The sequence below is a fragment of the Cygnus olor genome, chromosome 3 (genome assembly GCF_009769625.2).
Source record: "Cygnus olor isolate bCygOlo1 chromosome 3, bCygOlo1.pri.v2, whole genome shotgun sequence".
In the NCBI taxonomy this organism is placed as follows: Eukaryota; Metazoa; Chordata; class Aves; order Anseriformes; family Anatidae; genus Cygnus; species Cygnus olor.
The window spans coordinates 114,633,486-114,660,411 of NC_049171.1; the positions used below are offsets into that span (position 1 = coordinate 114,633,486).

At 44.2% G+C, this 26,926-nt stretch overlaps 1 protein-coding gene and 1 long non-coding RNA gene across 2 annotated transcripts in view; one reads left to right on the plus strand and one right to left on the minus strand.

Annotated features, from left to right (window-relative positions):
- The first annotated feature begins 1,677 nt into the window (after positions 1-1,677).
- JAG1 (jagged canonical Notch ligand 1) overlaps positions 1,678-26,926 on the plus strand; it is a 36,396-nt gene continuing 11,147 nt past the window's right edge. The window contains exons 1-9 of the mRNA XM_040550523.1: positions 1,678-2,379; positions 3,260-3,565; positions 14,268-14,319; positions 19,743-19,997; positions 20,985-21,045; positions 24,852-24,982; positions 25,298-25,417; positions 25,870-25,983; positions 26,546-26,659. Coding sequence (XP_040406457.1) covers positions 2,293-2,379; positions 3,260-3,565; positions 14,268-14,319; positions 19,743-19,997; positions 20,985-21,045; positions 24,852-24,982; positions 25,298-25,417; positions 25,870-25,983; positions 26,546-26,659 — 1,240 coding nt within the window. The 5' untranslated portion in view covers positions 1,678-2,292. The remainder of the gene's footprint in view (positions 2,380-3,259; positions 3,566-14,267; positions 14,320-19,742; positions 19,998-20,984; positions 21,046-24,851; positions 24,983-25,297; positions 25,418-25,869; positions 25,984-26,545; positions 26,660-26,926) is intronic.
- On the minus strand, positions 20,004-23,273 carry LOC121066832. The gene is made up of 3 exons (XR_005817982.1): positions 22,583-23,273; positions 21,556-21,666; positions 20,004-20,671 (listed from the first exon to the last, which is right to left on the minus strand). It is a non-coding gene; the product is annotated as an uncharacterized LOC121066832 (long non-coding RNA).

Consider the following 26,926-nt stretch of genomic DNA (forward strand, 5'->3'; position numbering starts at 1 on the left):
CGGGCATCTTAACAAAGATCCTCATGCAGCATAGCGCTGCACGCTTGATTGGTTTTCAGTGCGGCTTTTCAGCAGCTGAAGATCTGGCCGGGAGAGCTCAGTGAAAAAAAAGCAGGAGATAGGACTTCAAGGGTGAAATTCTGCCCTTAATAAGTTAAGGGGATTTTGCTGCTGACTTCCACGAGGTCACAGTTGCTTCTGGGGCTGCAAGGGAGAGCGTTTGCAATACGCTTCTACCCATGACTCACTCTCTGCCTTGGTTTACCTATCAGTAATACTTTGCATCTCAAGACACTGGGAGGCTTAATTCATTAGTGCTTGCAAAGCATTTTAGGTTGTCGGACGAGTAATTCTGTTTAAAGACAGCTACAGTGCTGAGTCACAGACACTGTGGGAACCAGCACTTTAGATTTCCTAAGCACGGGAGTCAAACAGGTGGAGTAACCTTTTGCAGAAAGGCCAGCTCCAGACCTGCCCTAGAGGTACACAGCCTCCTGGCAGGCAGCAGGGTATTTAAAGGCCCAGAGGAGCACATGTGTGGCACTCGTGAATGAGCAACATTTAAATCGGCTGTGGAAGGTAACGAGCACCCATCGAAAACCGAAGAGAGACACTGGTTTTTCTCTCACCCAACTGCAGCCACTTTGTGGGTAAAATACAATGAAGGTTTACCAGCCTGAGAAAAGGTAACGACCCTGAGGAGGGAGCGACTGATACTCTTAGAGCTTCTGGGCTGAAAAAGGCTGAGGAGCATTCAGCCATGTATCTCCCAGGCGTGCCAGAACCACTGGTACCTAAGTTTTGAAGTTGCAGATGGGAAGTGACCTGCAGGAGTGTGACTGAAGCATGAGCGTGGTCCTGCTCTTAGGGGCGCGGGGTGCCACCGGCCCGCAGCCTCGGATGGGACAGAGCTTGCCTCAGCCAAGAACAGGCATGCCCTGTCCTTTTGCCATAGGAAATGAAAACAAAGGAGACAAGATTAGGTCAGAAATCTTGTTTTCCTCTATGCCACTGACTCAGGCGTGTAAAATAGACACTTACACATCCACTGCGTTAGATCGGGGTGGGATCAGAGACGGGGAGGTAAGAATAGCCGCTGGGGTCAGCCCAGACGTCCTGCGGCCAGGTTCCTGTCCCCAGCACCTCAGGAAGAAGGGGACAGCGGCGCGGGGACAGCTCCCGCCGCGCTCACCCGGCTCCCAGAGGGGCGGCCCGGGGCCGTCCCGACCCGCAGCCGGGCACGTCCACTGCCCGTCCCCTCGCTCGGCACCCCGGGGTGCGCGGCCGTGCCCTCGGCCTGCCCCGGGCCCTGCGGCGGGGAGCGCCGCGGCTCCGCGCCCCGCGCTGACAGACCCGGGCTGCCCTCAGGGGAGCCGCGGCGACCCCTGGGGGGCCACAACCCGCTCCTGAGGGGGGACCCCAACGGCCCCTAACAGTCCCCTAACGACCCCCAACGGTCGCGCCGCCTCAGGTAGCGCGGCGGGCTGGGGCAGGCACCGCTCCTCTGAGGGAATTTTTTTTTTATTTTTTTTATTTTTTTTTCCCGCTTGTTTTCGGGGCGGGCACCTGCGGAGCGGGACTGCGCCCCCCGTGCCGGCTCCCCCCCGTCCGCTTCTCCGCCTCCCGGTGCCGGTACCTGCCTCCCCCTCTCCTCCTCCTCCTCCTCCTCCTCCTCCTCCTCCTCCTCCTCATGCATATGGATGGGAGCATGCGCGGCCGGGCGGGCTCCCCGCCTGCCGCCGTGGGCTAGATGAAGGCGAGCGGCGGCGGGGCTGCCAGACGGGCGGCCGGCTCGGGCGGTGCGTGTGCTGCGTGTGAGGGTGGGTGGGTGTGAGCGAGCGAGTGAGCCAGCGTGCGAGGGGGGAGCGAGTGTGGCCGCGGGGCCCGGGGGGCGGGGGGCTCGCCGCCACCTGAACGCGAGGAGAGGGGCGACAATAAAAAGAGGGACAGGAGGGGAAAAAAAAAAAAAAAAAAAAAAAGAGGGAGAGGTGAGGGAATAAGGAGAATAAAAGGAGGCCGGGCTGCCCCGCATTGAAGAGCGGGGCGCTATTGAAAGCGCTTGAAAAGCGGCGTTGTTCGGCGCGGGTGCGCGCCGCGGCCGGCGCGGTATATTAGAGCGGGGCGGCGGCGGCGGCGGGCAGCAGCGGCGGCGCCTCCTCCTCCTCTACCACCACCACCTCCTCCTCCTCCTCCTTCACCACTACCACCGCCACCTCCTTCACCGCCACCTCCTCCTCCTCCTTCCTCCCGGAGCGAGAGCGGCGGCCTGCGGGCGGGCAGCGCGGCGGCGGCATGCGGGCGGCCCGGCGGGCGGCGGGCTGCCTCGGCTCCCTCGGCTCCCTGGGCGTGCTGCTGGCCCTGCTGGCGCTGCGGGCACAGGTAGGTGCTGCGGCCGGGCTGCACGGCCTCTCGGGGGTCGGGGGGCTCTCGGGGTTCGCCGCTTTGCTGCGGGAGACCCGCGGGGATGGCTCCCGGTGGAGTTTTCTGGGGGAAAGTATCCCAACCCCGAGCCTCCGGGAGCAGAAAGTGCCCCGGCGGGAGCGGAGGTGCTGCTGCGAACTTTGCCGCAGAGGTGACCAGCGCACAAGTCCTGGCTGCAAGGCTCAGCTCCCCGGGAAGGGAAACTACAGTTAGTGCATCGCTTGTTCTGCTAATTCCTTTTCTTTTTCTGTATTTTTTCCTTTTTTTTTTTCCTTTTCAAATCAGTGCTAATTGCAATGCTCTGGGTGACTAATGGGCAAGGGCTGAATTTCAGCTGGGCAGCCTTGGGGGTGGAAATTGGCTTTCTTTTTTTTAACTTGTCCCAGCTGCACCCTGGAGAAAGCAGGGGGTTGCATTTGCAGGGTGCCTTCACTGCCTTGCGTTGTGCCCTACTGCATGCACTGGTTTGCTTTTAGTTTTATTTCCAAAGGATTTAAAGGCTTTCCATAGCGCACTTTTTTTCTAGAGTTGTTACTTCATTTTTTTTTTCCCAGCATTAATAGTGTTATATAGTTGGAGTGATTTATGAGCCTTTCCTATGGATGTCTGCTAGGGAAAAGCTTGAGGCAATTGCATTTTTTTTCCTTTTTTCTAATGTTATGCGTGTGCTTCTCAAAAGGAAGCTGAATGAAATTTTAGAATGACTTTCTCCTGTCTGCAGAGTTGTTGTAGTTTGCATTTGGGGTAAAAGTGAGGTAACCGTGTTTTTGTTTCTCGTTTTTTCTTTTTGTTTGTTTTTTTTTTGTTTTCTCCTCCGCTTTTTTCTTGGGATTAACAGGTGACTTTAGCATCGGGACAGTTTGAGTTGGAGATCTTATCCATGCAAAATGTGAACGGTGAACTGCAGAATGGAAACTGCTGCGATGGCACCCGAAATCCAGGAGACAGAAAATGCACCAGAGATGAGTGCGACACCTATTTTAAAGTTTGCCTGAAGGAGTATCAATCACGGGTCACGGCTGGTGGCCCTTGCAGCTTCGGATCCAAATCCACTCCTGTCATCGGAGGAAATACCTTCAATTTAAAGTACAGCCGGAATAATGAGAAAAACCGGATTGTTATCCCTTTCAGCTTCGCCTGGCCGGTGAGTGCGTGGCCTGCTCTGGCTCTGTGTTGGATGGTGCTGTTTGAGATGGTCATAGCAAGCTGAGCTCTGACTTCTCGTACCGGGGAGAGGGACCAGGATCAGGGAGGGAGCAGGCATCTTGGCAAGGGAGTCGGGAATCCACAGCACAGAAATGAGTAAAATGTGGTGGTGTTTTTGTTTTTGTTCCCTGGGGCTCACAATGCACAGCCTGTTAAATTTGAAAGTCAGATGTGCAGCGAGGGGGATCTAAATGGGTCAGGGAAGCAAACCCAGTATCCCTGCACTTTACAGCATGAATAAGTCTCTTGAGAATTAGAAGGTCAGAAGTTCATTTTTTTTCAAACCAGTGAAGTCTTGGGCTTAAGCCAAAAGAGCAGTGGGTTAGGGGCTGTGGAGGGATCCCGTGTGAAAAGTGTGTGTCATAGCTGGCCTCCTTCCCTGGAGCGTGTTTGGGAAGGCTTCCTGCTTCCCCCAGGGGGAAATCTCACTGCACTGCTTGGTGTTGATGGGAGCTGCTGTTGCTGCTCTTGGTGAGCTGGCTGCCAGCTTCCCTGGGAAGCTTGCTGTGTTTTAAGGTACGTGCAGATGCTAGCAGCTAAAGGCAGAAAACCCTAGCCTTTGCTTCTGGTCCATTTCATCCTCTCCGACCCACAGCGCACCTTTTCTGGCCACTTGGCTCTGTGGTCTGTAGATTCTGGCTTCCCTCTAGCTGTTTGTAAAACTTGGTGGCTCGAGGAGGTGGGACTTCTTGCCAGGCACTTTCCCAGTGGTAGTTTCAGCAAGTGCTGGTCAGCCTTGTGGGGAGATAGAGGACAGGTGACCCCTTCATTAGCTGAAGCCTGCCTCGTTGTTGGTCACATGAGGAGCACTGGCTTGGACTTCAGTGCGTGTTGTTTCTTCTGGAGAGCTCAAAGGGGGTGTGTGAAACTTTGATGTGGTCAGCCCGGCAGAGGAGTCCTGTGCTTGCTGCACAGATCCCGAGGATTGTTTTTCCAAAACAGATGTTGTTTGGGATGGTGATCCACTTGTGCAGGCTTCAGGGCCGTAGGGTTTGGGGGCTTGTGAGGCTGCCCCGGCCTTGGATGCCAGGAGGTGTGTCACCTTGTGCCCAGCAGCATGGCCTCCAGGCAAGCAAAAACGGAGGGTAACTGACATGGGGGGCTTTTACGCACCCGTGACAGTCTGTTGTTTGGGCTGGCTCTCTGGGATGCTGTGGTATAAAAACCTTCCAGATTTATGCTCTTGAAACTTTTATTTCAAGATCACCTAGGAAACAAAACTGTTTCCCACCACCTCCCCTTCTCCAGAGGTGCTGAGCACACACTTTCCCTGTGACTGCCTTGGGATATGTTGATGCTCAGCAGTTTTGAAAATCCAGTCATCCTAACCTGGATGCCTAAGGTCATTTTTGTGAGGGGAGGAGGGCTCTTGCACGCATACAGGGGAGGGGTGAACCTCGTTTCCTATTCTCCATCGCTGCTGGTGAGGTAGACTTTCGGCACCCTCCAAAGCTTGGCCCTTCCTAGTCAGATAAGGACTGGTTGCTCTGAGGGCGTGGACTCTTTTTTGGGGGGGAAAAAGCCCGCCCCAAAAGCATTCCTCCTCCAGTTGCAGCGTAGACACCCACTTTGTTAGTCCTACAGCCAAGTGCTGTAGGCAGCCATGTGTTCTTGAGGCGTCCTGTGCTGCCTCCTACCTGCCTCCTCTGTCAGTGGTGACTTCTGGAGTAGTGACGGCCGGAGAGGAAGAAGGGTGAAATCAAGTCTGTGTTTTTAAGGAGATAATATTACGCAGTACAATAGCAGAATTAACAGAAGTATTCTCTGTTGGAAGTACAAGTCCTTTCTTTCTTCTTTTTTTTTTCTTCCCCTAACATGAAGGAGATAAAACTTGTTATCAAATATGCCATCAAAAGGATAACAGATTTTGTAAAAATCTGAGGTATCTGAAGCTCTGCCAATGGCTGTAATGCTTGTGCTGCAGGTTTTGACTTTTTTTCAGAAAAGTCAGGTTCATCAAGGACTTTTTTTTTTTTAAAGTAGCCCCCTCCCCTGCTCCCAGTCATTCAAATGCCTGGAAACTGAAGCTATGCATATATAAAAATTGTGAAAACTGAACAAACCCCTACAAACACTCCCTTTCAGGGGTAGGATCACTGGGAAGGGAAATCTCCTGAGTAGAAGGAGGGCCTGGGGGTGCAGGGACCTTGGCAGAAGTTTCTTAAGCTTGTCTGCATTTTAGTGAAAGAAATGCTTCTATTGTCCTGCTGAATCTAATTGAGCACTGGAATCCTAGAGCAGCAGCAGAACTCCAGTGCAGCCCCTAAAATGTGTAAAACTTGACAACTTCTGACACTCTGGTTCCTACAACTGGAGTTTTTTTGGAATAAACTCTTGCATTCCCATGCAGAAAGGACTTCTTGAGATTGCGATAACTGTTCTCAATTATCAAGCCTGCCTCCCAGCTTTAACTTCGTAGGACACGGCTTTTCGGCTGGCTATTGTGACTTTCAAAAAGCAGTGTAACAAAAGAATATCTGATGTGGCAAAGCTCTTATTTGTACTAAAACTGTGTCCACAAATCATTTTAGGAGTTTTGAAAGCTCTAAAGATAACCTAGTAAACTTAATTAGTCAAATCTGATACTGAAATTTCAGCACTTAAAACAATTTCTTTAGATGGGTTAATGCTGTTGACTTTAGTAAAAGCTTGAGACCAGCTTTGCATTTACAAATGTGTCTAATCATGAGTTTCCTTTGAATACATCCAAATGAAAATTAATAATAATAGGAGCTAGACCAAAATGTTAATCATATTGCACTTGAAAATGTATGCTCATCTCTGAATATGCATAACTTGTGTTCCTCCATCCGAGGGAGGCTTTTCTTGGATGTTCCAGCTTGAGTCAGCAACATTAAGAAGCCTTGTTGCTTTAAAAATCAAACAGAAACAAAGCAATAAGAACAAAACCACCCCCCAAAACGCCACCTCTTCCCATGTCAAGCTGCCCCTTGTGCTTTTTGTCAGAAATGGTTATATTGCATTAGAGGTCTTTATTTGTCGCACAAGAAAGGAATAAAAGAAAATGGTGTGCTTTAAATGGGTTGTTAGGTTTGGCTTGTAATGTTGATTTGAAGCAGCAGAGCCTTATTAATAACTCATGCAGTTTGCTGTTGTCAGTTTTGATATGTGCCCCTGTGAGTAATGGGTGTGGAGATGGTGGGCCGTAAATTCATTTAAGTGATTGGAGGCTTGACGAAGTTGCTAGGAAACAGGGCAGCAGACCAGCATAAAAGAACTAAAGTGCATCCAGAAAGCTACCCCTGCACTAGCTGGCAATTCTAGAGTAAATTGCAATAATAATAATATTTTTTAAAAATACACCTAATACATTCATATTTTCATTTTGAGGCTTTAGTGACTTTCTTGACAGGCAAGCTTGGCTTATGAAGCCATACAGAAAAGTATGGAACAAAAGAATTTCCATGTTCCACTTGTCAAAGTCAGTCTCAACAAGTTTTGTTTCGTGGTAGACACATGCTACTCCCTGACATAAATCAAATCTCTTGGCTTTCTAAAAGAATCAAACAACATTCAAAGTGTGATGTGCCCTGTACCTTGAGGGAGCACTGCATAAATTAACTAAGCAAAGCTTAGCAATAAACTTTCTTTTTATGTAAAGAGAGAACTTTTGCAGACTTGATGAGGCTGTGAGTAAGAAGCAGGTCAAAGTTGGCAATTCCTTTGGTATGCATGGCTCCAGTTTCAAACGTCTTGTTTATCCTGAAATTATGATCCTTGTAATTATTTAATATTGGGGCCAATTGCACCAACCCACCAGCAAACTACTGAGGTGGAAAAAAACCCTCCAGCATCTAAATAGCTTCAGTGTAAAATATGATGAAAAAGTGTTTTGAACATCTTATTTCCATCTTACTTTAAAACAGTAAAATATTCAGCCTTTCTCTCTTTTAATGATAAATCTTGCTGCTGCTGGTTCCTGAAGGTGTAAAAGACGTCCTCTGGGTAGGCATTGCTTTTTCTGGCTGGAGTGAAAGAGTTTTAATGTTGTCTGTTTAAGATTTGTGAACTTTTTCCCCGTCTTGACACAAGAGACTTCCAAAATACTAATCCGTAGCTGATTAAAGCAGCAGCATTTTGAATGTGATAGAAAAATATCACTTAATTGAACTGTGTATTTTTTTAAACCAGTAGGTCACAGTCATAAAACTAAAGCTTGATTATTACTTGTTTCTCCCCCCCTACAGTTAACTTCTGAGAATTTGTAGTAACACGTGCTAGGTATTGTTCCAGCCCTTCTTAAAGAATGCCTGATAAAATCATCTTGGAGCATGGGCAGATGAGAACAAATTTTTATAATAAAATGCATATTAATCGAGTAATACCCACACCCTGTCATTTATTGTTGACTAATAATTTAAGAATAAATCTTCAGTGCTTAAAGTGCCATGTTTTGCCCAGGATTACTATCCAAAATGGAGCTGAGTATTAAATGACATCTGGAGTATAATTACCATCCATGAGGCTGTTTTTTCCCAGGACTGCAGAGAAGCGATGCATCCATTCAGAGGTTTTGGACTTCTTACATGTTCTTAAGAGTTATTTATGTTCCAGTCAGTTCAGAACTTCATCTTCCTGGTAAATCCATTTGACTATATTACCATAATATGTCTAAAAATAAATCCTCGTCCTGCCTGCTTCCAGAATTTTTGTTCTTGTTATAATAAAGGCCTGCTCCAATTTAGCTTCAGTGGCAGCTGGATTGGGCCTCGTGTTGAAGCTTATTCCTAAACTTTCTCAGCCTACATACATCCAGCACTGTCAGCTTGTTTATGCAGCTGGAAGTCTGCATGTCTAAAACGAATTGCATAAAATTGATGCTTTATGCTTAAAATTTTAGTTAGGGAAACTTACTGCTTCGTTGTGGAATGAAGGCTGGAACAGAAGTAAACTAGTTCTGAAGCTGGTCAAGTTGGGCCTTAGCTAACTCCGTGAGATGATGTGCAGCTTGTGAGGCTTGTGCTCTCGTACATGACATTTATTCCCGCTTCAGGTCCTAAGTCTGATGCTCTGCAGTACATACAAAAGCACATGCTACAGTTCTTAAAAGCATTAAAACTAAAGACAGGAATGACTTTGAGAAATCAGGCTAAACTTAGCATTTCTGAAGATGGATAGAAATGTTATGTTAATGGACACAGTGCAACTAATAATTTTAACTGGTAAACCATGTCTGCCCTATATGGGGAAAGATGTGAAAATTAGAAGTTGCTGCATTTGTTTCTTGTTTCTCTGGAGCTCATGGTTCTGTGGTTGCTCTTCTACAGCATAAATTACACTTGTTATTGTTGTATTCAGAAGAAACTGTAAAATGTGAATAGAAGTGGTTAAAGTGGTTTGTAAATAGTCAAACATCCAGAGTCCTTTACCAGCTCAACCCAGTTCTTCTGCACTTAGGTAAATAAGTAGAAAGACTTCTTGTTCAGGCTTGCTCTATGTGAACCTGACTGTTTTGCTTGGCTGGCTACTAGGTATTCTCTCTATTAACCTTGCCACCCTTTTGTAACTGGTGCATTTAATTATCAGTGGGATGCTTTAAACAGGTAGGGGGACTGATAAGAGCAGGTAATCTGCTTGTTCGGGAAGGTTGAAAGCTACCATTGACATCTTGGCCTACCTGCTTGTCTTTTACAAGTGGGGCTCCGTGAGAAAATAACTCTGTAACTAGATAAGGTGCTGATAAAAGGCTGTTGTCCTGTGATGTGCCCCGGTAGCTGCGGTCACTTAAAATCATTAATTTAAAAAAGATTCTTATCTTTTTTAAAGAAAGGGAGTGGGGGGACCCCAAGTCTCCCCCCTCTCTCCCAGTACATTGTTTCAATAATGCATGCTAGTTTTATGATCGGAATACATTGTAGCCTGGCCACCCAGACAGGGGCACTGACTGCTAATATTAACCAAGAACAATAGCGTGGCCATACTGACTGCAGCGAGGATTACAGAACATAATGGGCTCTATCCAAAAATAATGCTAATACAGGACAAGCAACAGGAAGCAGCAGTAGACTCAGCATTGCTCGGCTCCCAGACAGACCATGGACTTACTTCACACAATGGCAACTTCAGTACATTATTTATTCACAGGACACTCGTTATTCCAGTAGGTTGGCCAGATCAGAGATCAGGCTGGTTTATTGGATGCTTAAGCGTATGCATAGTTCGGATAGCGGTACTTTTGCATCTGTCGTTTGGCAGGAGGGTGGCGGTTGTGTGTTGCAGAGAAGCTCTTCACTTACTGAATGCTGGGGGAAAGTCATTCCTGAAGGTGCTCCTGCGTTCCTTTCTGTGGCAGTTTACCAGCACTGACAGAGATGGAGGAGCTGCTCAAAGTGATGGCACAGCGTGCTGTGTTTTCACGTGGGCGTGTCCCGATGGGACTCCTGGCTGGGCTGCATGTTGGAGGTTTGGTCTAGCTCTTGGCCAGGGACTCAGGCATGAGACCGCTGCGACTCCAGCTTTGTTTATGTGTGCAGGTCTAGGAGAGTAACAGCTTTATGGGGTGTTGCCTTAGCCTTATGTAGTCTGGCCCACAGAAGAGCTTCCTGATTATGCCGTGTTCAAGAAAGGGTCAAGAAGGTTTGGTTGTTTCCCGTTTTCCCAAACATGTCATCTCTCTGCGTGAGGAGTCACTTGTGCTCAGCTCCTCCAAAGGACCATTACGTTGTCAGGGTTTACTGGCTGACCACAGCACAATGCCGTGGCACATCCGCACAGGGGTGTTAGGACTTGCTGTGTGGGAGGAGGGGCGCCCAAGTGCGAGCCAGGCTGACTTGTTGGAAGTGGCTTTGTGACGAGTCTTACATCTGTTCAGAGATGCCTTCCTCCCTGGCCCTTGGGCACCTTGAGATACTCCTTAGTTTCTCCCTTCCCTTCTTGTCCTCTTATAGCTGAAGGGCGCAGGGCTTGCAGCAGCTCCTGGTGGTTTGCTGTGCCCCCTGTGACAGCCTCCTGGCCCTCCCACAGGCGCAGGCAGTGCGCAAGGACCATTCTGAGCTGGGTCTGCATGGCTGCGTGTGGCTGGCAGAGCACGAGGAGAGCACTGCTGCGCTTAACCTGCTCTCCTTGTTTGGCGGAGGAGGAGCAGGCGCAGCATCCAGAATGCAGACTTCCCACTGTATTTGTCTAGTCATGGTTTCACATGCTCAGCAAAGCTATGGCATGGTTTAACCACAAGGACAGAAGGGAAAGAAGTTTGACTAGTTGCAGCCTCTTTCAGAAAAGAGGCTGTCCTTTCGCTAATAAGCCTGATGTTTCGTTCTTGCTCTGTCCCACTGAATCGCAGAGTGCCTTTAGAAGCCAAAGTACAAAAACATCTCTTTTGGGTGGATGTCTGGATGAAGGGAGGGAAGAAGGTAATAAAGCAGAGAGCTTTAAACACCTGTGTACCTGGAGCTGCTAATATTCCATTTAAATAACCAGAAAAGAGGTTGCGTTGCCCTTTCAGACCCTAAAAAGGGAATTTCTCTGACGGATTTTAGTTTTCAAAGTTTTCTTTGAGTTGTATTATCAACAGATCAAGACTAAATCACAGTGGCTTGGCACTGAGGAAAACAACTCTAGCACATGGGTGCTTTCTTTATTTTTTATTTTTATACTTTTAGATTGTGAATGCAGCCGTTTCCATCCTCTCATAGCTCAACTCCTAGGAGTTTTGCTTAAATTTGACCACGCTGTCTTCCAGTCCTCTGGACAGATCAGGCTGTGGATGTTCTGCAGACTGTGCCAGCTTGCCATTCCTTCCAAGCTGCCTTTCCTCTCAAGCCAGAATCTCCGCCTTCTGGTCAAGCTCAGGTTTACAGTGGCTAATTGGGTGTGACTCCGGAAAGTTCACTGCTGCCTTTTTGCCTAGGACGTTGCTTTGATGGAGTAAGGTGCATGATGTGGAATTCTTGTGTCTGGATATATATTTATTCAAAGATGGGCAGAGGTCATCTGTGGGCATGGGAAACTTAAACCTCTTCGCTGTAAGTAGTCATTCCTGAGATATCTTAATTGTTGATCTATAGAGTGGGGATGATATGCACTTTTTAAAAATCTTGACGGTGCAGTCTTTGCACAGAAGTGCCTTTTATTTTGCAGGGGGGGCAGGGATTGGTTAGAGGTATGTGGTGGTTGCACTGCTTGCTGCTCTCATGGGGCCATGGGTTTCCGTGCCTTTTGTTTAGGAGTGTCCCACATTGAACACAAAGTCTTGTCCTTTCTCTGCCCCTTGCTGAGAGGGATAGAGCCAAGAGATTAAACTGCCATTCTTTGTATCTTCCCTTTTCAGGATGGGGATTCTTCATTTAAAATATTCAGATGAGGTGAGAGGGGGCACATAGAAACGAGAGAATTGCTCGGGTGGGTCTCTTCCCCTGGTGTTTTCTTTCCATCCAGCTAAGCAGAAGCATCTTTTCCCTTTACACAAACTCCTGTTGGAAAGTGGTCACACAAGTATCTAGCAACAGTAGCACTTAAAGCCAGGATTCAGCCTTTCCTTTCCTTAAGGGCTAGGTGTGTTGGTAAACAGTCCTGAGAACCAACGGGGAACTGTTGCTATGAGTTTAGACAAAATATCTTCCAAAACAATTATGCAAGGCCGAAAGGAAAACATCCTTAACTTTATTGGAAGTAGTGCAAGTTGCCATAATTCATTCTCTATATCATAATATTTTTTTCAAGCTTGCAGTAACATGTTGCGCTTCTCAGTGTTTGTAATTAAACCACTGAGGAAGCACCCAAGATAGGGTAATGTACATCTTAATATGGCTCAGGAGTTATAGTTGGGTTTTGTTTGTTTGCTTTTTGCCACTGACTTGTGTAAGGACTACTTAAATAGGCTTTAAACAGCATTAAATGATCACACTGCTTTTTCTGTTTTAGGGTTTCTTCTGAGTTGAGAGGCTTCTTATAGACGAGTCACAAGTAATGTCACTTTTATGAAATATTAACCAAAAATGGTGTGGCCATGGAGCCTTCCTGTAAAGGTTTGGGCGCATGTTGCAGCTTGCCCAGCTTTGCTTACTTTTTGAAGCATTTTCCCACAGTTATCAGTGAACGAAATGGAATCCTAGTCTGCTTTGAATATGAAACATATTTAGGCTATATTCCAAGCTGGTGTCCATCAAAACTAGGTTTTCATTCAGAGGCTGCATGCTGTGTCCAGTCGTGAGAAAGCAGTCTGCCTCAGTCTTTTTTTTTCTCCCTTCCCCCCCCCCCCCCCCCCCCACCCCCCCCCCCAACACCCCCCCCCCCCCCCCCCCCCCCCCTCTTTCACCCCCCCCCCCCCCCCCCCCCCCCCCCCCCCCCAAGGAATTTGAGCTCTGCTTTACACTTGCACCTTGTAGCAGCAGCTTACTCTCACAACTGTATTTTGGCTTCTGCTACAGAAAGGTGTTAAGCACTGCAGACTGCTACTGAGCACAGATACAATTAAGAAATACACCTTACCGTGCACAGCTTCTATGGCAAAGGATCAAAGTCCTTCATGGAGAGAGTTTATATCTGCTCTATTATTGTTCTCACCAGAAAGATGTTACTTTTATTACCTCATTTGTAGTTCTTATTATATTTATCAAGTCATAGGGGGTTTTCTTATTTTTCTTTCATATTTTTCCTCAACTTTTTTTTTTTTGAGGGCTTTTTGGAGATTCTTTGTTTTGTGTCTTGAATCACTCTAAGTTTGGATATGGCTGGCTAAATAGCAATTTTTGGAAGATACAGCCTCGATACTATTATCTCAGGGCTGAGAGGGGGTGGGGGGTACGTTTAATGGCTCTTGTTCTCAAGTTGGGATTGAAGATAAAGGTGGCTTAGATGTAATAGCTGGCATCCTTCCAACCCGTGGAGTCACTCTGGTTAGTTTATGCTGATGATTATTATTACTGGAGTGCTGGAGAGCTCATTGGCAGGTTAGGCTGTCTGTAAATGTCACACGGGGTGGATAGCCCGGCTTGCCTTTCCCTGCTCTTCCAAATAGTCTGATTTTAGCCTTTGTTTTACAATGCTTCTCTCTTCCCCCACCCCCTTCCCACATCCTTCAGTTCTTCCCTCAGTTACCTGATACTTGTGGGAGCTGCGATGGCCCTCATGCAGACAAAGCTTTCAAAGGGGGTGCTGAAAAGCAAAGTCCCTAGAGATTGCGCTGTCAAGGCAGAGCACAGTAATCTTAGCAACACTTCTTGCTTTCAGGGTGGCTGGGGGCAGGGAAATCAAGACTACTTTTCTCTAACTGAAATTCTTCTGAAGCAGTTCTTGAGAGCGGGGTTTTTGTTTGGGGTTTTTGGATGCTGCTACGCCAGTTCAGTGTTTTCTCTCTTCCACGTGCAGTTCTTCAACACATGCTCAATTGTGGCTACAGGATGGTGCAAAGGCTGGGCTTCCTAGATAAGTACATAAGACGCATTAATGATGACAAAGATGAGCTATCCAAGGTGAAAGGTCTTCTAAGTCAGACTGGATAAGGTAGCTTATGGGGTTTCAAGAAGATCACATTTGTCTCAAGTATAACCTATTACCTATTTATGTTTTCAAGTATTCCATTTTAGGGCACAGACTGGGATTTTTTGGAATTAAAGTTGTATTCTTTTTTCTTTAGGTTGTATGTGGCTTTGAAACTAACTCTTATTTTTCTTTTGCAGAGATCCTACACGTTGCTTGTTGAGGCTTGGGATTATAATGATAACTCAACTAGTAAGTACCTGTTCCTCTGCTTTACTTTGCTCAGAGTCCTTGGTTTCCTGTCTATTGAAAGGCCTTTAGTAGTCTACCCAGCCTACTGTGAATAGGGCAGAAGGGGAGTAAAAAGCTCTCCTGCAGTCTGAATTATTCAGAACAACTACTCAGGGTTCTGCAGTAGCCTGTCCCCTTCTCATTGCCTCTAGAGGGTGAGTAACTTGCTCACTTAGGCACCAACAGTTTGATGCCTGAAAATAGATGCTGTTAGTTCTCCCCTCCTCCTGAGGGAGAATAAAAGCCCAGGAGTTTTTTGTGGGTTTTTGTTGTTTTCCTTTTTAAAGTAGTGATATTTAGAAGCCTAAATGTTGTTGACTAGGGACCTCATTATAAACCATGTACTTGTCAAAACTGGACACGCTACATGTTAAAAAAAAAAAAATCTCTGTAGGACTTGATACAGATACTGATCTAATGAGTGTAGAAGAGGAAGAGAAACAGAAATGATAATCACTTCTTCCTTGGGGGTTGCACGTCTAGGGATTTATATTCAGGGACTGAAAAAATATTTACCAGATACCACCTGGTAGAGCTGGCTGGAAATCAAGGGTGGGAATCTTTTGCCTGGAATGTCTTCAGTTGGTTCGGAAACTTTGTGCTGAGCTTTTACTGTTGGCTAAGGGAAGCTGTGTTGAGTCTCTTGGCATTATGAACTGTTCTGTATATTGCCTACTGCTGCTGAAGTAGGTGGGCAAAGTAGCTCTGTTCTCAATGTAAGGCTTTAATAGTATGTGGTAAAAGCCACAGGAGAAAGTATGAATAAGAACTCGTAAACTTGTGACGTTACAAGTGTTTTTCCTTCAAGAAGGAAGCAACAGCACTGTGGCCCATCTAACCCAAACGGCTTGTAGACTGCTTTGGACTGAAACAGACTTCACAGAAGAAAGACCCTGTAGAAATGTGCACGGTGCTGTGGTTTTCTGTTTACATTTTAAGTGGCAAAGAGCAGACTGTTCAGGAATGGCTTCTCTTGTCCAGGAACCTTTCTGCAGATCTGCTTTGAAGATTTTATTAATGTATGTGTGTGCATATATAGATGGGATGTCCTATTTAGTCGTTCAAGAAGAGAAGTCCTTTGCAGATGATTAATATGATCTGGCAGTGGCATCTGTGGTTTGCCTTACAACCTGCCATGTTCAATGCTTTTGCAGCACCTGTGATTTCAAGCCCAACCCCAGCGCAGTAATGGAGATGTCTGGGAAACTTCTTGGTCTTGATTAGTGTGTTTTATGGAGGAGCAGAAAATAGATTGCTTCAGCAGCAGAATTGTATTAAAAATGGAAGATGCCTGAATTCAAAATGAAGGTTTTGTTTACAGTAGGATCTGAGGATTTTTTCAGACTGGGTCTCTGCCACTTTTACTATTATTAGAGCTCATCTTTTTTCATGAAACAACAGCATTTCCAAAGCTACACAATGAACCCTTTCTTTGCTTTCATGTTCTGGAAGTACAATTGTCTTCAGACAAAATTGCCTCATTTCTCAGCAGTGCATTTGACCAAGTGCAGACATGTTCTTATGTATGTTCCTGATTTACATTCCTGCACTAGCTTTGTTGTCGCACATCCATCTGTAGGTCAGTCACTTCAGTCACTGTAATGCACAAAGCCTGTTCTTTGTAGTGCATCACTCTTGCTATGGGAAAGCTGACTGTAAGTAAAGAATGTCTTGAACTAGTCAAGGAAATAGAACTACACAATTGTCATCATATAAAGTGATGAGTATTTTTTTTTGATGCCCAGGATTTTCTTTCAACCTAATTACTGTTGAATTGTAAGAATTCCATGTGGTAGCTCTTTAAAAAGTGAGTTTAGTAGGCTTTCTATATTTTGCAATAGTTCTAGCATCCTCCTGATCGTTAGGCGATCCTAGAGTGACTGCTTCCTTCCCCCCCTACATTCCACTCCTCCTACGTTCCCTTTACCACATACTCTCTTGTCTCACTTCCAAGAGTGGCTTGCAGTTAAATTCTGGCCCTGTTGAAGTTGATGAGAATCATGCTTTGTTGGAGCCAATATTCAACGTGAATGGTTTTCTTACTCTGGTTCTTGTCTAGATTCCATCTTGCTACTGTCGTTTCATACATAAAGCTAATGGGGCTGACATTGCATCTCAAATGCTGTCAAAGAGCTATTGTAAATTACTGGTATCAGTTGCATGTGAATTCCAGTCGGGCATAAGAGACTTCAGCACAATGTAAACCAAGCCATAGCTGGAAGTTGTCTGAAACAAAGACTTTCAAAAATAACTATAGTGTTCTTGGCCACCCAAACTGCTCAGAAAAGTCTGGATTTTTTTGTGGTGTTTTTTGTTCTGTTTTGGGTTGGCTTGTTTTGTTGTTGTTTGGTGTCTTGTTTTTTTTTTTGCTTCCTGATGCTGAGTAGTTATAATTTCCAGAAACTGGACTGCTGAAAAGGAAAGGTGGGCAGTTGAAATAGCTGTTCATTGTATAACAAGACAGATTAATAGCTTTGAAGTTTAGCCACAGTTAAGGCAAACAACCCTCTGACAGCAAAGTGCAGAGTGGAAGCTAAAGATGTACAGAAGGCCTCTCTCTTCCACTTCATCAATTTCTAATTGGTTAATGTTTCCGCTAACCTTTCTATCAAAGCCTGGGATTCTGAGTCGGATGATGTCAAGGGAATTATGAAGATCGCTTTCTCTCAAGCCTGGCTGAGTTCTTGTTTTATTTACTTAACCAGCCTGCTGCTTTGGGATTGCTCATATAAAACTGAAAATGCTGTTGGTGCAGGTTAAGAATGGAAGAGTTGTTGCAATGCCTTCCCTGAAGTCTGGGTCAGCACACTTGTGTAAGTGCGCACTGACAGGTGGGAATAAGGAAGGGTGGAGAAATTCTTATGCAAGAAGGAACATGCCAATACTTCATTGTGAAAACTGTGGGTGATGGCTAATGGAAAGGGATCTGAAGTCTTTCAGACCTTAACTTGAAATGTACGGTAGTAGTTTTATAGCATGTATCAAATGCAAGACATTTTAGTTGTGATTCAAAGTGAAACTACAGCTGGCTTCCTCTGGGCCCTTAGCAAAATGAAGTCCAGGGGACTAATAAGGATGTTTCCATTTGTGTTCAGCCAGTGATTAAGGGCTCAAAAGAACTGGTGGCTGAGTGAGATGTAATAGACATACAACAAGGACATGCTTCCTAATGAGCTGACAGATAGGGGAAGAATGATAGAGCAGAGGCAAGATCTCTTTTTCCAAGGTGATTGTTTTTCTGGTGCCAAGGATTGAAATAGTTGTCAATGTTACGTTCCCCGCAGAGAACAGGAAAAGACTGGAAAAACAAGTGTGTGTGTGGTGGTGGTGGTGGGGGTGTTGCGAAACTAAGTGGAGTGTCATTCCCCTTCTGCCACTCAGAGGAGAAAACGAGAGAGCTGATTTACTCACAAGAAACAGGATGTCTTTATGCACAGACTTGGTACTTGGGGAAATGCATTCACTTTCCAACTATGCTGTAGATCGGGGTGTAATCTTGGCAAGTGCAGCAAAGCCATCTCCAGCACGCATGAGTGGAACTCTAATCGCTTGACTAGCCCCATTCAAGGCGGATAGATATGCATCTGCTTAAGTACCTCTTAGAATTAGTTAGTAATCTTGTTGATGAGATCTAAGAGCCTTACACCTGCACAGTGCAGGGCATGATATTGCTCCGGATATACCAGTATGGAAAAGTCCTCAGGCATCTACATTACCTGTGAATGGGATTTAAATTAATAAAAGCCTGCATGCGTTTGAAAGTCTTAGGCATAGATGTGGGGTTGGGGGCTTAGTGCCAATGAATAATAAAAACTGATTTAAATGGAAAATATAATAAAACCAGAAATACCAGAAGGTGCATAAGAAGTTGTTGCCCTTAATTTCACACTGTAAACACTTGGTGAATGCTGCAGATTTGAGCCAAGAATACTCATAAAAAAATCAGTAAATGCTTACTGTGTGTATATATGTATTGATGCTCTTCTGTGGTTGTGCAGCTAGTGCTTTGACTTAACTACCTTCGAAACTGTAGGCAAGCAGGCAGGATTGATAATAGGTATCTGAGGCTTGCAAAGCACGTTGGATGTTCTCTTTGAAAGCAACAAATCAAAGGTCCTTAGCAATACATTTAGAAGTATTTTACATGAAACACTGCCCGTGTGTTGTGTTAAGCTTTATGTAGCAACTTCATTAGTCTTCAACTCTGCCTTCTATAAAATCTCCAAACTTTCTTTTGTAATCGTCAGAAGAACTAGCTGAACATCAGTATGCTTTAATTCTTCACACTTGAATATGCTTGTACTTTATGCGCTGCTTTGTAACACGTCGTTGGCAAACTGCCCTTCTACCTAAATTTTTTCTGTCGCTGGATTGTGCTCCTGTATACAGAACAGTGTAGCCTGGTACTTATTTTTGTTTTTGTACAATGTCTGCAAGGATATTTTGGCTGTTTTATGATAAACTTTCATTCGGCAGTCAAGTGCTTGCTAGCAGCAGGTCGTAAGGCAGTGTCAGATCATTTAAGTCACAAGACCTGGACTATGAAGTGAAATACCACAGATATATACAATGTTCCGAGCTAATGTGAAATATTATTATTTCAAGCCATAATTTAGACAGTTGTAGGGCTCTGAAAGCCAAAAACCTTTGCTGGAACTAAATGTCAAGTACAAAGTCTAAACTTTGAAATGCCCTATAGAGAGAAGGGGAATGTATAGCAAATATATGCACTAATTTGAGTTCCCTGCCTGGAGCTCTGGTGATCTTGAATTTTTAGTGTCAGCTAACATCTGAAAGGAGAACTTCCACGGTATTTCTCAGCCAAAACCCAGTGAGATCGCTGATGTCAACAATGCCAAAGTTGCTAGTTTTCAAACTATTGTTTACATCGGAGTCCCAGAAGACTGCAAACTTTTTGTAGTGCTTGTGTTCAGCTTGTAGACATGGCTTTATTAGGCTATTGTAATACGATTTTCTTGTAAATATTCCAGTTAAGAACAAAAGCAGTACCAGTAATGGAAAAGCAGGGGAAAACAAGTTATGTACCAGCCTATTGGAGCTAGGAGTAAAAGCAGCTGAATTTTCTCTAATCACTAACTGTAGGATTCTTATTGGGTGCCCTCACACTGAGAAAGGGTTAAGTGATTGGCAGGAACCTAACAGTCCCTTTAGACTTCAAGCTTTGTTTGGTTTGATAGGTATGTGTGTTTCAGTTAATGGTCTGCAGCTTCAGGGCAGTCTTATCGCACTTTCTAAAAGAGAAAATTAGTAAAATCAACTGGCTGCCTCAAAGAGTCTTGTCTGAAGCTAGAGACAGACCTGTGATGTGGGAGGCGATGATACCTAAACGTAGGTTTAACTCTGCTGTCTCTTCCAACATCTAGATCCTGATCGCATAATCGAGAAGGCATCTCACTCTGGCATGATCAATCCAAGCCGTCAGTGGCAGACACTGAAGCATAACGCAGGAGTTGCCCACTTTGAGTATCAAATCCGTGTGACTTGCACGGAACATTACTATGGCTTTGGCTGCAACAAGTTTTGTCGACCGAGAGATGACTTCTTCACTCACCATACCTGTGACCAGAATGGCAACAAAACCTGCTTGGAGGGCTGGATGGGACCAGAATGCAACAAAGGTTTGTGACGAGTGCCCGAACCCCAAATTATCAGTAGTCTTGGATAGGACTCGAATGCTTCGTATTCAGGCTGCGATTCGGTGATCAGTTTGCCCTGATAACAGGGCTGAGGATTGATGGGACAGTGAGTAACTTATTGCACAGAGAACTAGGGGCAGGAGAAGACTAGTTTCTGCCTTGTTTTAAAATATTGGAGAGATCTGACTAGTACTGGCTACTTAGCAGATGTGTTTCTCTGAGTATCCACATCTTTGCCCTTGGGAAGAAAACCCAGCCCATTAACTTCAATGGCAGTTCTGCTGCTGACTTCAATGGCAGGATTTCCCCTTTGGTGCAGAACTTCAAGACAAGCAGGAAGGAGAGACTTGTTTTAGAGCTGACCTGGCAAGTGCAAAGCTTTGGTGTTTGAAAAATCCCAGGCTGTTTGTTCTACCTGAGCTGATGTTTAACATGTTTATTAGGGAATGGCAACTTCCGAAGTAATTTCAGAATGAGAAAGCACGACTCTGAATAGGAACAGACTATCAGCATGTCTTGCTGACTGAGTTTACCTGCAATTTGAATAGATGCTCGTCTTAATATTCTGTCTGTTCAGAGAGAGGTAAAAGTAAACCCAGAGTTGTTAAAAGTTGCTTTGAATTAGATGGAAAGATGGGGAGAGTGGGCCAGTTGACCTGCAGAGAAAGGAAATTTATAAGCTCAAAGTGATTTGCAGCTCTCTAAGGTGAAATGCTTTCTTTTACATAGCACTGTTCAGAGTTGTTTCTATGTATAGTTCCTCTGTAAAGCTAGCTGAGTGATTTTGTATCACAGGGAGCCACCTACCTTAGCTTTCTTTTCTAGTAGACTTGTTATGAGGGACTTGTTAAAACCTTGGATTTAGTAGGATTACAATGCTGGTTAGAGATTAAAACCTTCCCACGAGTGTGAAGATGCAAGAAGCAGGCAGCATGCTGATACTTTTTTCTTTTTTTTTTTTTTTAACAGCTATTTGTCGTCAGGGATGTAGCCCCAAGCATGGTTCTTGCACAATTCCAGGAGAGTGCAGGTAAATGCTCCCCTCTCCCTCCTTGTCCCCTCAAGTAATTAAATGAGTGATGCTAAACACAATAGGATTGTGGAGGGGAGGGTATTTTTGGAGTCATGTTTTTTACCAAGGCAAATTATTCATGCTGACTGGCCCAGAATAAGGGGGGGGGGAGTAGGCTTTTAATGCACTGATAATTTTAAGAAGCTTTTGGTTTGTGAAATGGTGGCGTTTTGGGGGGGAGTGGGGAGGGATAAATCATGTGAATGCTGCCTAATGAGCACTAACTAATTGCTTCTGCATAAATAGCACAAATGTTTTGTGGGTTGTTTTTTTTCTTTTTTTCCCCAATATCCCGACTAATAAGCTCTTTTCAACAACAAGCTTGAAGTACAGTGTGGCTTTTCTCTCTTCTTCTCCCTTTCACTCCTGTTTCCCCCTTCCTCCCTCCCACCCCTGGTTTCTTCCATCAGTAGGCAAAAGTCAAGTATTCTTTAGAATAGGATTAGTTAAATCTCTCGGTTCCTTTACCATTGTGAGCCAGGCTCCGAGTGCTGAGAGGTTAATAGCTGGGATAAAATCTTGTCAGTAGGCTCTGATGAATGCAGAATTTTGCTGCTGTGCTTTGAAGTCCATTCTGTCCTGGCAAGGAGACAATGAAAAGCAGAGTTTATCCATAACCCAAGAGCTAAATATTTGGAACACTTCAAAATACACAGTATACATTTATGGCACAGGGAGGTTTTCTCCCTTACTAATACAGGGTTAATGAATATTAAATATGGATATTCTTGATCAACAAATGGGTTGCAAGTTGTTTCGTGTAACCTATATCATGCCTGTTTGTATGTGATAGGGAACTGAGCACTTTCTGAAGGATATCCATCCCGTGTAGGAAGGGTTAAAAGTGAAGCTTGGGTATTCATGATGAAAAAAAAAAAAGAAAGTCTGAAGGAACAGAAAGTCTCTTTTTCTTCCTAACAAACATACCGGTGCATTCTCCATTGCTGGAGACTTCTGCATGAAGTGAGCTGCTTTTCTTTCTAGATAAGCTGTAGTTCAAACATGAATTAAATCTGAGTTGTTTGACAGACTATGTTATATAAAAGGTCAGCCTTAATAATCACAGTGCTTCGTTCTTTGTCTCTGTAATCTGTTTTAAAACAAGACAAAATTTTGTCCAAGAACGTGCTTGAAAGTAAGGTAGGAAGTAACTTCTCGTCTTCCCCAAGTAATGTGACAAAATGAAAGTTAAGCCACAGGATGGGCTATTGTGGGTTAAGTGATTTAAATGTTTAGCAGTACTGATATATGATGGTTAACCCCCAAAACACTGTATCTATACCTTTTTAAATTAAAAAAAAAAAAAAAAGCCTAGCAAGTAGTAAGAAGTATTGGGGGGCCAGATGGTAAGAGGAGTATATCAGTCAAGGCTACCAGTGATTTGTGCTTCTGTCATCAGAATAAACATGCCTTGTAGGGGTTGCTGTCTCCTAGTCAGAACAACAGGCTTTGTTTCCAAATTTTTTTCTTTCCTTTCTCTTTCTAAGTCTCTTACCTCCCACTCACTGCCCAGACATGCACTAGTGCTCTTATTTACTTAAGGTGCAACTTTCCCACACTTGATTTGCATAGTCTTGAAACAATGCTGTCCTTCTGGTGCTTTCAGATAACTTCTGCTTGCCAAGTTAGACCAATATCTTTAAAGTGAACACAGAAAAAAGATTTTCTTTTCTTTTAAGTTTTGATGAGTCATATAGCCTGCATGTTATAAATGCAACAGAGTTTAAAAATAACATCCCAGCAGAAACTGCTCTGGGTTCTGGTACAATAGACAACTAGCAAACATTCTTAAAATATCCTTTTCCCTTTTGGTGCAAGTCACTTTCTTTAATGCAGGCCTGCCAACAAAACCAAATTCGTTCATGAATCATTATACAAAGAAAGTTAAATTTAAATTTCTCATGAGAAACTACTGCATACGTATTATTAAACAAGAATTATTACCATGAATCTTGTTCTGGAATTGATACCTAGCTTCGTAATAAATGCCTGTAGACTTTATCCAATTTTTTGGTGTACTTAGATGCTGATCTGGGAGAAGAAAGTTGTATTTCTGGCTCTGAAGCTTATGGTGTTTTTTTTCCCTGTATCTGTTTTTTTGGAATTGTTTCTCTTTACACTTTCTTTAAAGAAAGCAATCAAAAAAAAAAACACTTTTTAATTTGTCAGAAAGGAGTAAAAATCTAGATTTTGATGCTTGTTTTTGCAGGTGAGGTCAATTAGTTTTGCTTGTGTGCAAGCTCTTAGGCAAATTGCTTTCAATGCAATACAAATTAAAAGGGCATATTCTTAAATTTTTATCCTTGTACAGGAAATAAAGTAATAGTGCACAGAAGGATTTTCCAGGAGCTACTTGAAAGAGGTGGTTTTGCCCGATCTTTCTTTCATGTTCTTTGCACACAAAGAAACATAAGCTAGGACTAGCTTTTTCTATACACAAACTAAAAAATGAGTTTCCCATTGACATTGAATAGGCTGCAATTGAAATAGCTATTTTTTTAAAGATTAATTAGGATGTAGTTTGTCACCTGAGATTTTTAGAAGGGAAGTCAGACTTGCCACTAGCTGTCTGTGATCACCCATTGGATAGATTCCTCTTGCTTTTTCCCAGGAGAAGAAATTGCCTGTAAAAGAATGGTGGGGGATATTATAAATAGAAAGTTTAGCTGACTTCTGTACAGTAGAGGTTTATTTTCATAATTTAGTGACAGCTTATTGCATAATTGCTGCTGATCAATTACTCTCAGGCCCTGCTAATGCAATACAGTACCTCAGCAGACCTTTGCTTTTAATTTCCATTTTGTTTTCCTTGTTTCTATTATAGATCAACTTTAATTTGAAGACTCCTTTGTCTACTTTGCTAGTGAGAGCTAAGTAAAAGCCCAAATGAAGTTTCTTGTGGGGGGCTTTACTATAAAAGAGCATATTAATTTTAAGTGTAGAATTCAGGTAGCACATTGATGGTAGCAATAAATACTTGATAGTAAATTCTTCTCCAGGTATGAAATTAAAGTTTCTTAGAATTTGGTATGTTTTAGTTATTACCTGAAAAGAGGTTAGTATAAATCAAGTTCTGAAATGCACTGGCATCTGATCTTCTTTGAACACATGCAGAGTGCTGGTGTGTGCATTTTCTTTAATCTCTCTCTGAGTGGTCCAGGATGTGTTTTCTGGGTATGACTTCTGGTTCAAAGTAAGGTTAGGCTCTAATAGAGCAGGAAACTCCTAATGCTCTGCTGCTGCCTTGTCAAGGACTCAGAGATGGTGGTTATGGCTTAGCTGATCATCCTGCAAACCCAGCATGGCTGAAATGCCTGGAACCTTGCATTTATGAGGATCTCTGGAAAACTATTGTTTCCATGGACTGCCTCCCCCCCCCGCACTCCCCCCAAATTTATAATGCACCCTGTCAAAGCCCAGAGATTGATTTGTAGTGCACACCCACCCTCTCTCTCACATTTGTATGAGGCTCCAAAAGAGTAGTATTGTGCTGAATGGCCTCATGCTGATTCTCTCAGAACAGTTATTCTTTTGTCAGGAGGCCAACTACAGAGACCTTGGCAAAACTACTAAAATGTTTGTTTACAAGAAACCATCAAACAAACCTTGAATAGCTTCTCCCCCACCTCCCCAGCCTTTCTCCAGGCTTTGGAGTTCTACAGTCCTATCTATGCAGACCAATTCTAAGGGGTTTGTTGTATGATTTTTTTCCAGTTGTTTTCCTCTTCTGATTTTTATTATTTTTTTTCCTCTGTTAAACGAAGGTGTCAGTATGGATGGCAAGGCCAGTACTGTGATAAGTGCATTCCACACCCAGGATGTGTCCATGGCACTTGCATTGAACCATGGCAATGCCTCTGTGAAACCAACTGGGGTGGTCAGCTCTGTGACAAAGGTATGCTTACCTTATGGATAGCCAAGTGTAACACTTCAGTTTTAACACTGGCAAACTTAATGTGGAGAGAGCGCACACAGGAGCAAGGGAAGAAGCCTCCTGAAACGTGGTGGGAGGTTTTTGTCCTTTAGCTACTTAGCTGTGTGTCCTCTGCTGTTCTGGTGGTGTTAGCATATGTGCTTTGCACTGTCACGTCCTACCTGTGTGTGCAGACATGTTCTGTAAGGCTGCAGAGCAATAGAGCAAAGCACACAATTGCTAACGTTTCTGTTGTTTTTCAGCCATGGCTTTTTAATGCTCCTCACCTTTTTGCAGATCTGAACTACTGTGGAACCCACCCACCCTGTTTGAATGGTGGTACCTGCAGCAACACTGGCCCCGATAAATACCAATGTTCCTGCCCTGAGGGTTACTCGGGACAGAACTGTGAAATCGGTAAGTGTTTGATGCAGCCCTTGAATTGCCACTGATAGTTTGTTCTTCCCAGCTTTTAGTGGCTGTGCTTGGATGCATTTTAGGAGTTCAGGGGAAAAGTCTACTTCTAATGTTAACTATGATGTCTGGGCTCACTAAAAAGATCCAGACTTGCTTGTTCATGCTTCATCATGAACAGTCCGTATCTCTGCACATCAGCCTTCTGCTGATGCAGGGAGATCATTACAAGTTCCCTAGTTTGCCTCTGATTCAGACAGGTGCAAGTCAGGGGGTTGGTGAGTTAGCACAGAGGATGACTTCCTGCTAGTTGGTAGCTTTTTGATTCACTGCTCACTCAGGAGGGCAGTACATCAAGGGTGGTGATGGTATATCCAGAGCAGAGGCATGTAGTGGGAGCAAGGGTGGCTTCAGGTGCTATAGTCTCTACCATAACATACTTTATCCTCACACAGCGGAGCATGCCTGTCTCTCTGATCCTTGCCACAACGGAGGAAGCTGCTTGGAAACATCTACAGGATTTGAGTGTGTGTGCGTGCCTGGCTGGGCTGGACCAACTTGCACTGATAGTAAGGCCTTTGGAAATTGTATTAAAAATGTGCTACCTTGCTTGTTTAGATCTGTCTCTCTAATCCCTGGTAAACATACAGGGCAGCCTACTGAACAGTTCCTAGCTTTAGCATCAGTTCTTAGCAGCCATTTCATATCATGGTAGACCCTCTTCTCTTCTGCGTGTACTGAGGTTTTTGTTAAATGTGAGGGGAAAGAATGGTCAATGGCTTTAGGAGAGAAGCAGAACATAAAATTTGGGTAGTGTTCTGGCAAGTTGTTAAAATACTGTTTTGAGAGACTGCTTTGTATCAAAATCTGACTTCCACCCCCAAAAGGCCAGGGGTGTTAAGTTTCTTCCATTGTACTTTGAACTCACCTGTCATACTATTACTTTTCTTTCTTTTTTTGTTTTTAAGGAGTTTTTTGCCAAAAATTGGAGTAGACCTAGAAATTCTATGCAGAAGTCCTGTTGTCTGTCTTGTCCTCAGGACAAAATCCTAGTAGCAGCAATCATTTATCATTTACTGACATTTGCCTGTTTGGTAACCGAGCTAAGCTTCTCCTTGTTCTGCATTACAGATATTGATGATTGTTCTCCAAATCCCTGTGGTCATGGAGGAACTTGTCAAGATCTAGTTGATGGATTTAAGTGTATTTGCCCACCTCAGTGGACTGGCAAAACATGCCAACTAGGTAAGAACTCCTTTTTTCTTCATCCTGTGTTGCTCCAGGTGCTGGGGGGGAGTGGTGGGGAAATGCAGGAAGGTTCATTGTCCAGCAGACAAGGGCAGTCATGCTCTTTATTTCAGGCATGTTTATAGTTCCAAAGCCTAAGAAATGTAGAAAACTAAACTTCAGTGTTTGCAGGACTGGGGCCTAGGGCAGTCTCAAGGCATAGAGTGGCTTCTTCCTGTTAAAGTTCTTTTGATGCATGCTGAAGGAAATAGTTAACTAAGCCAA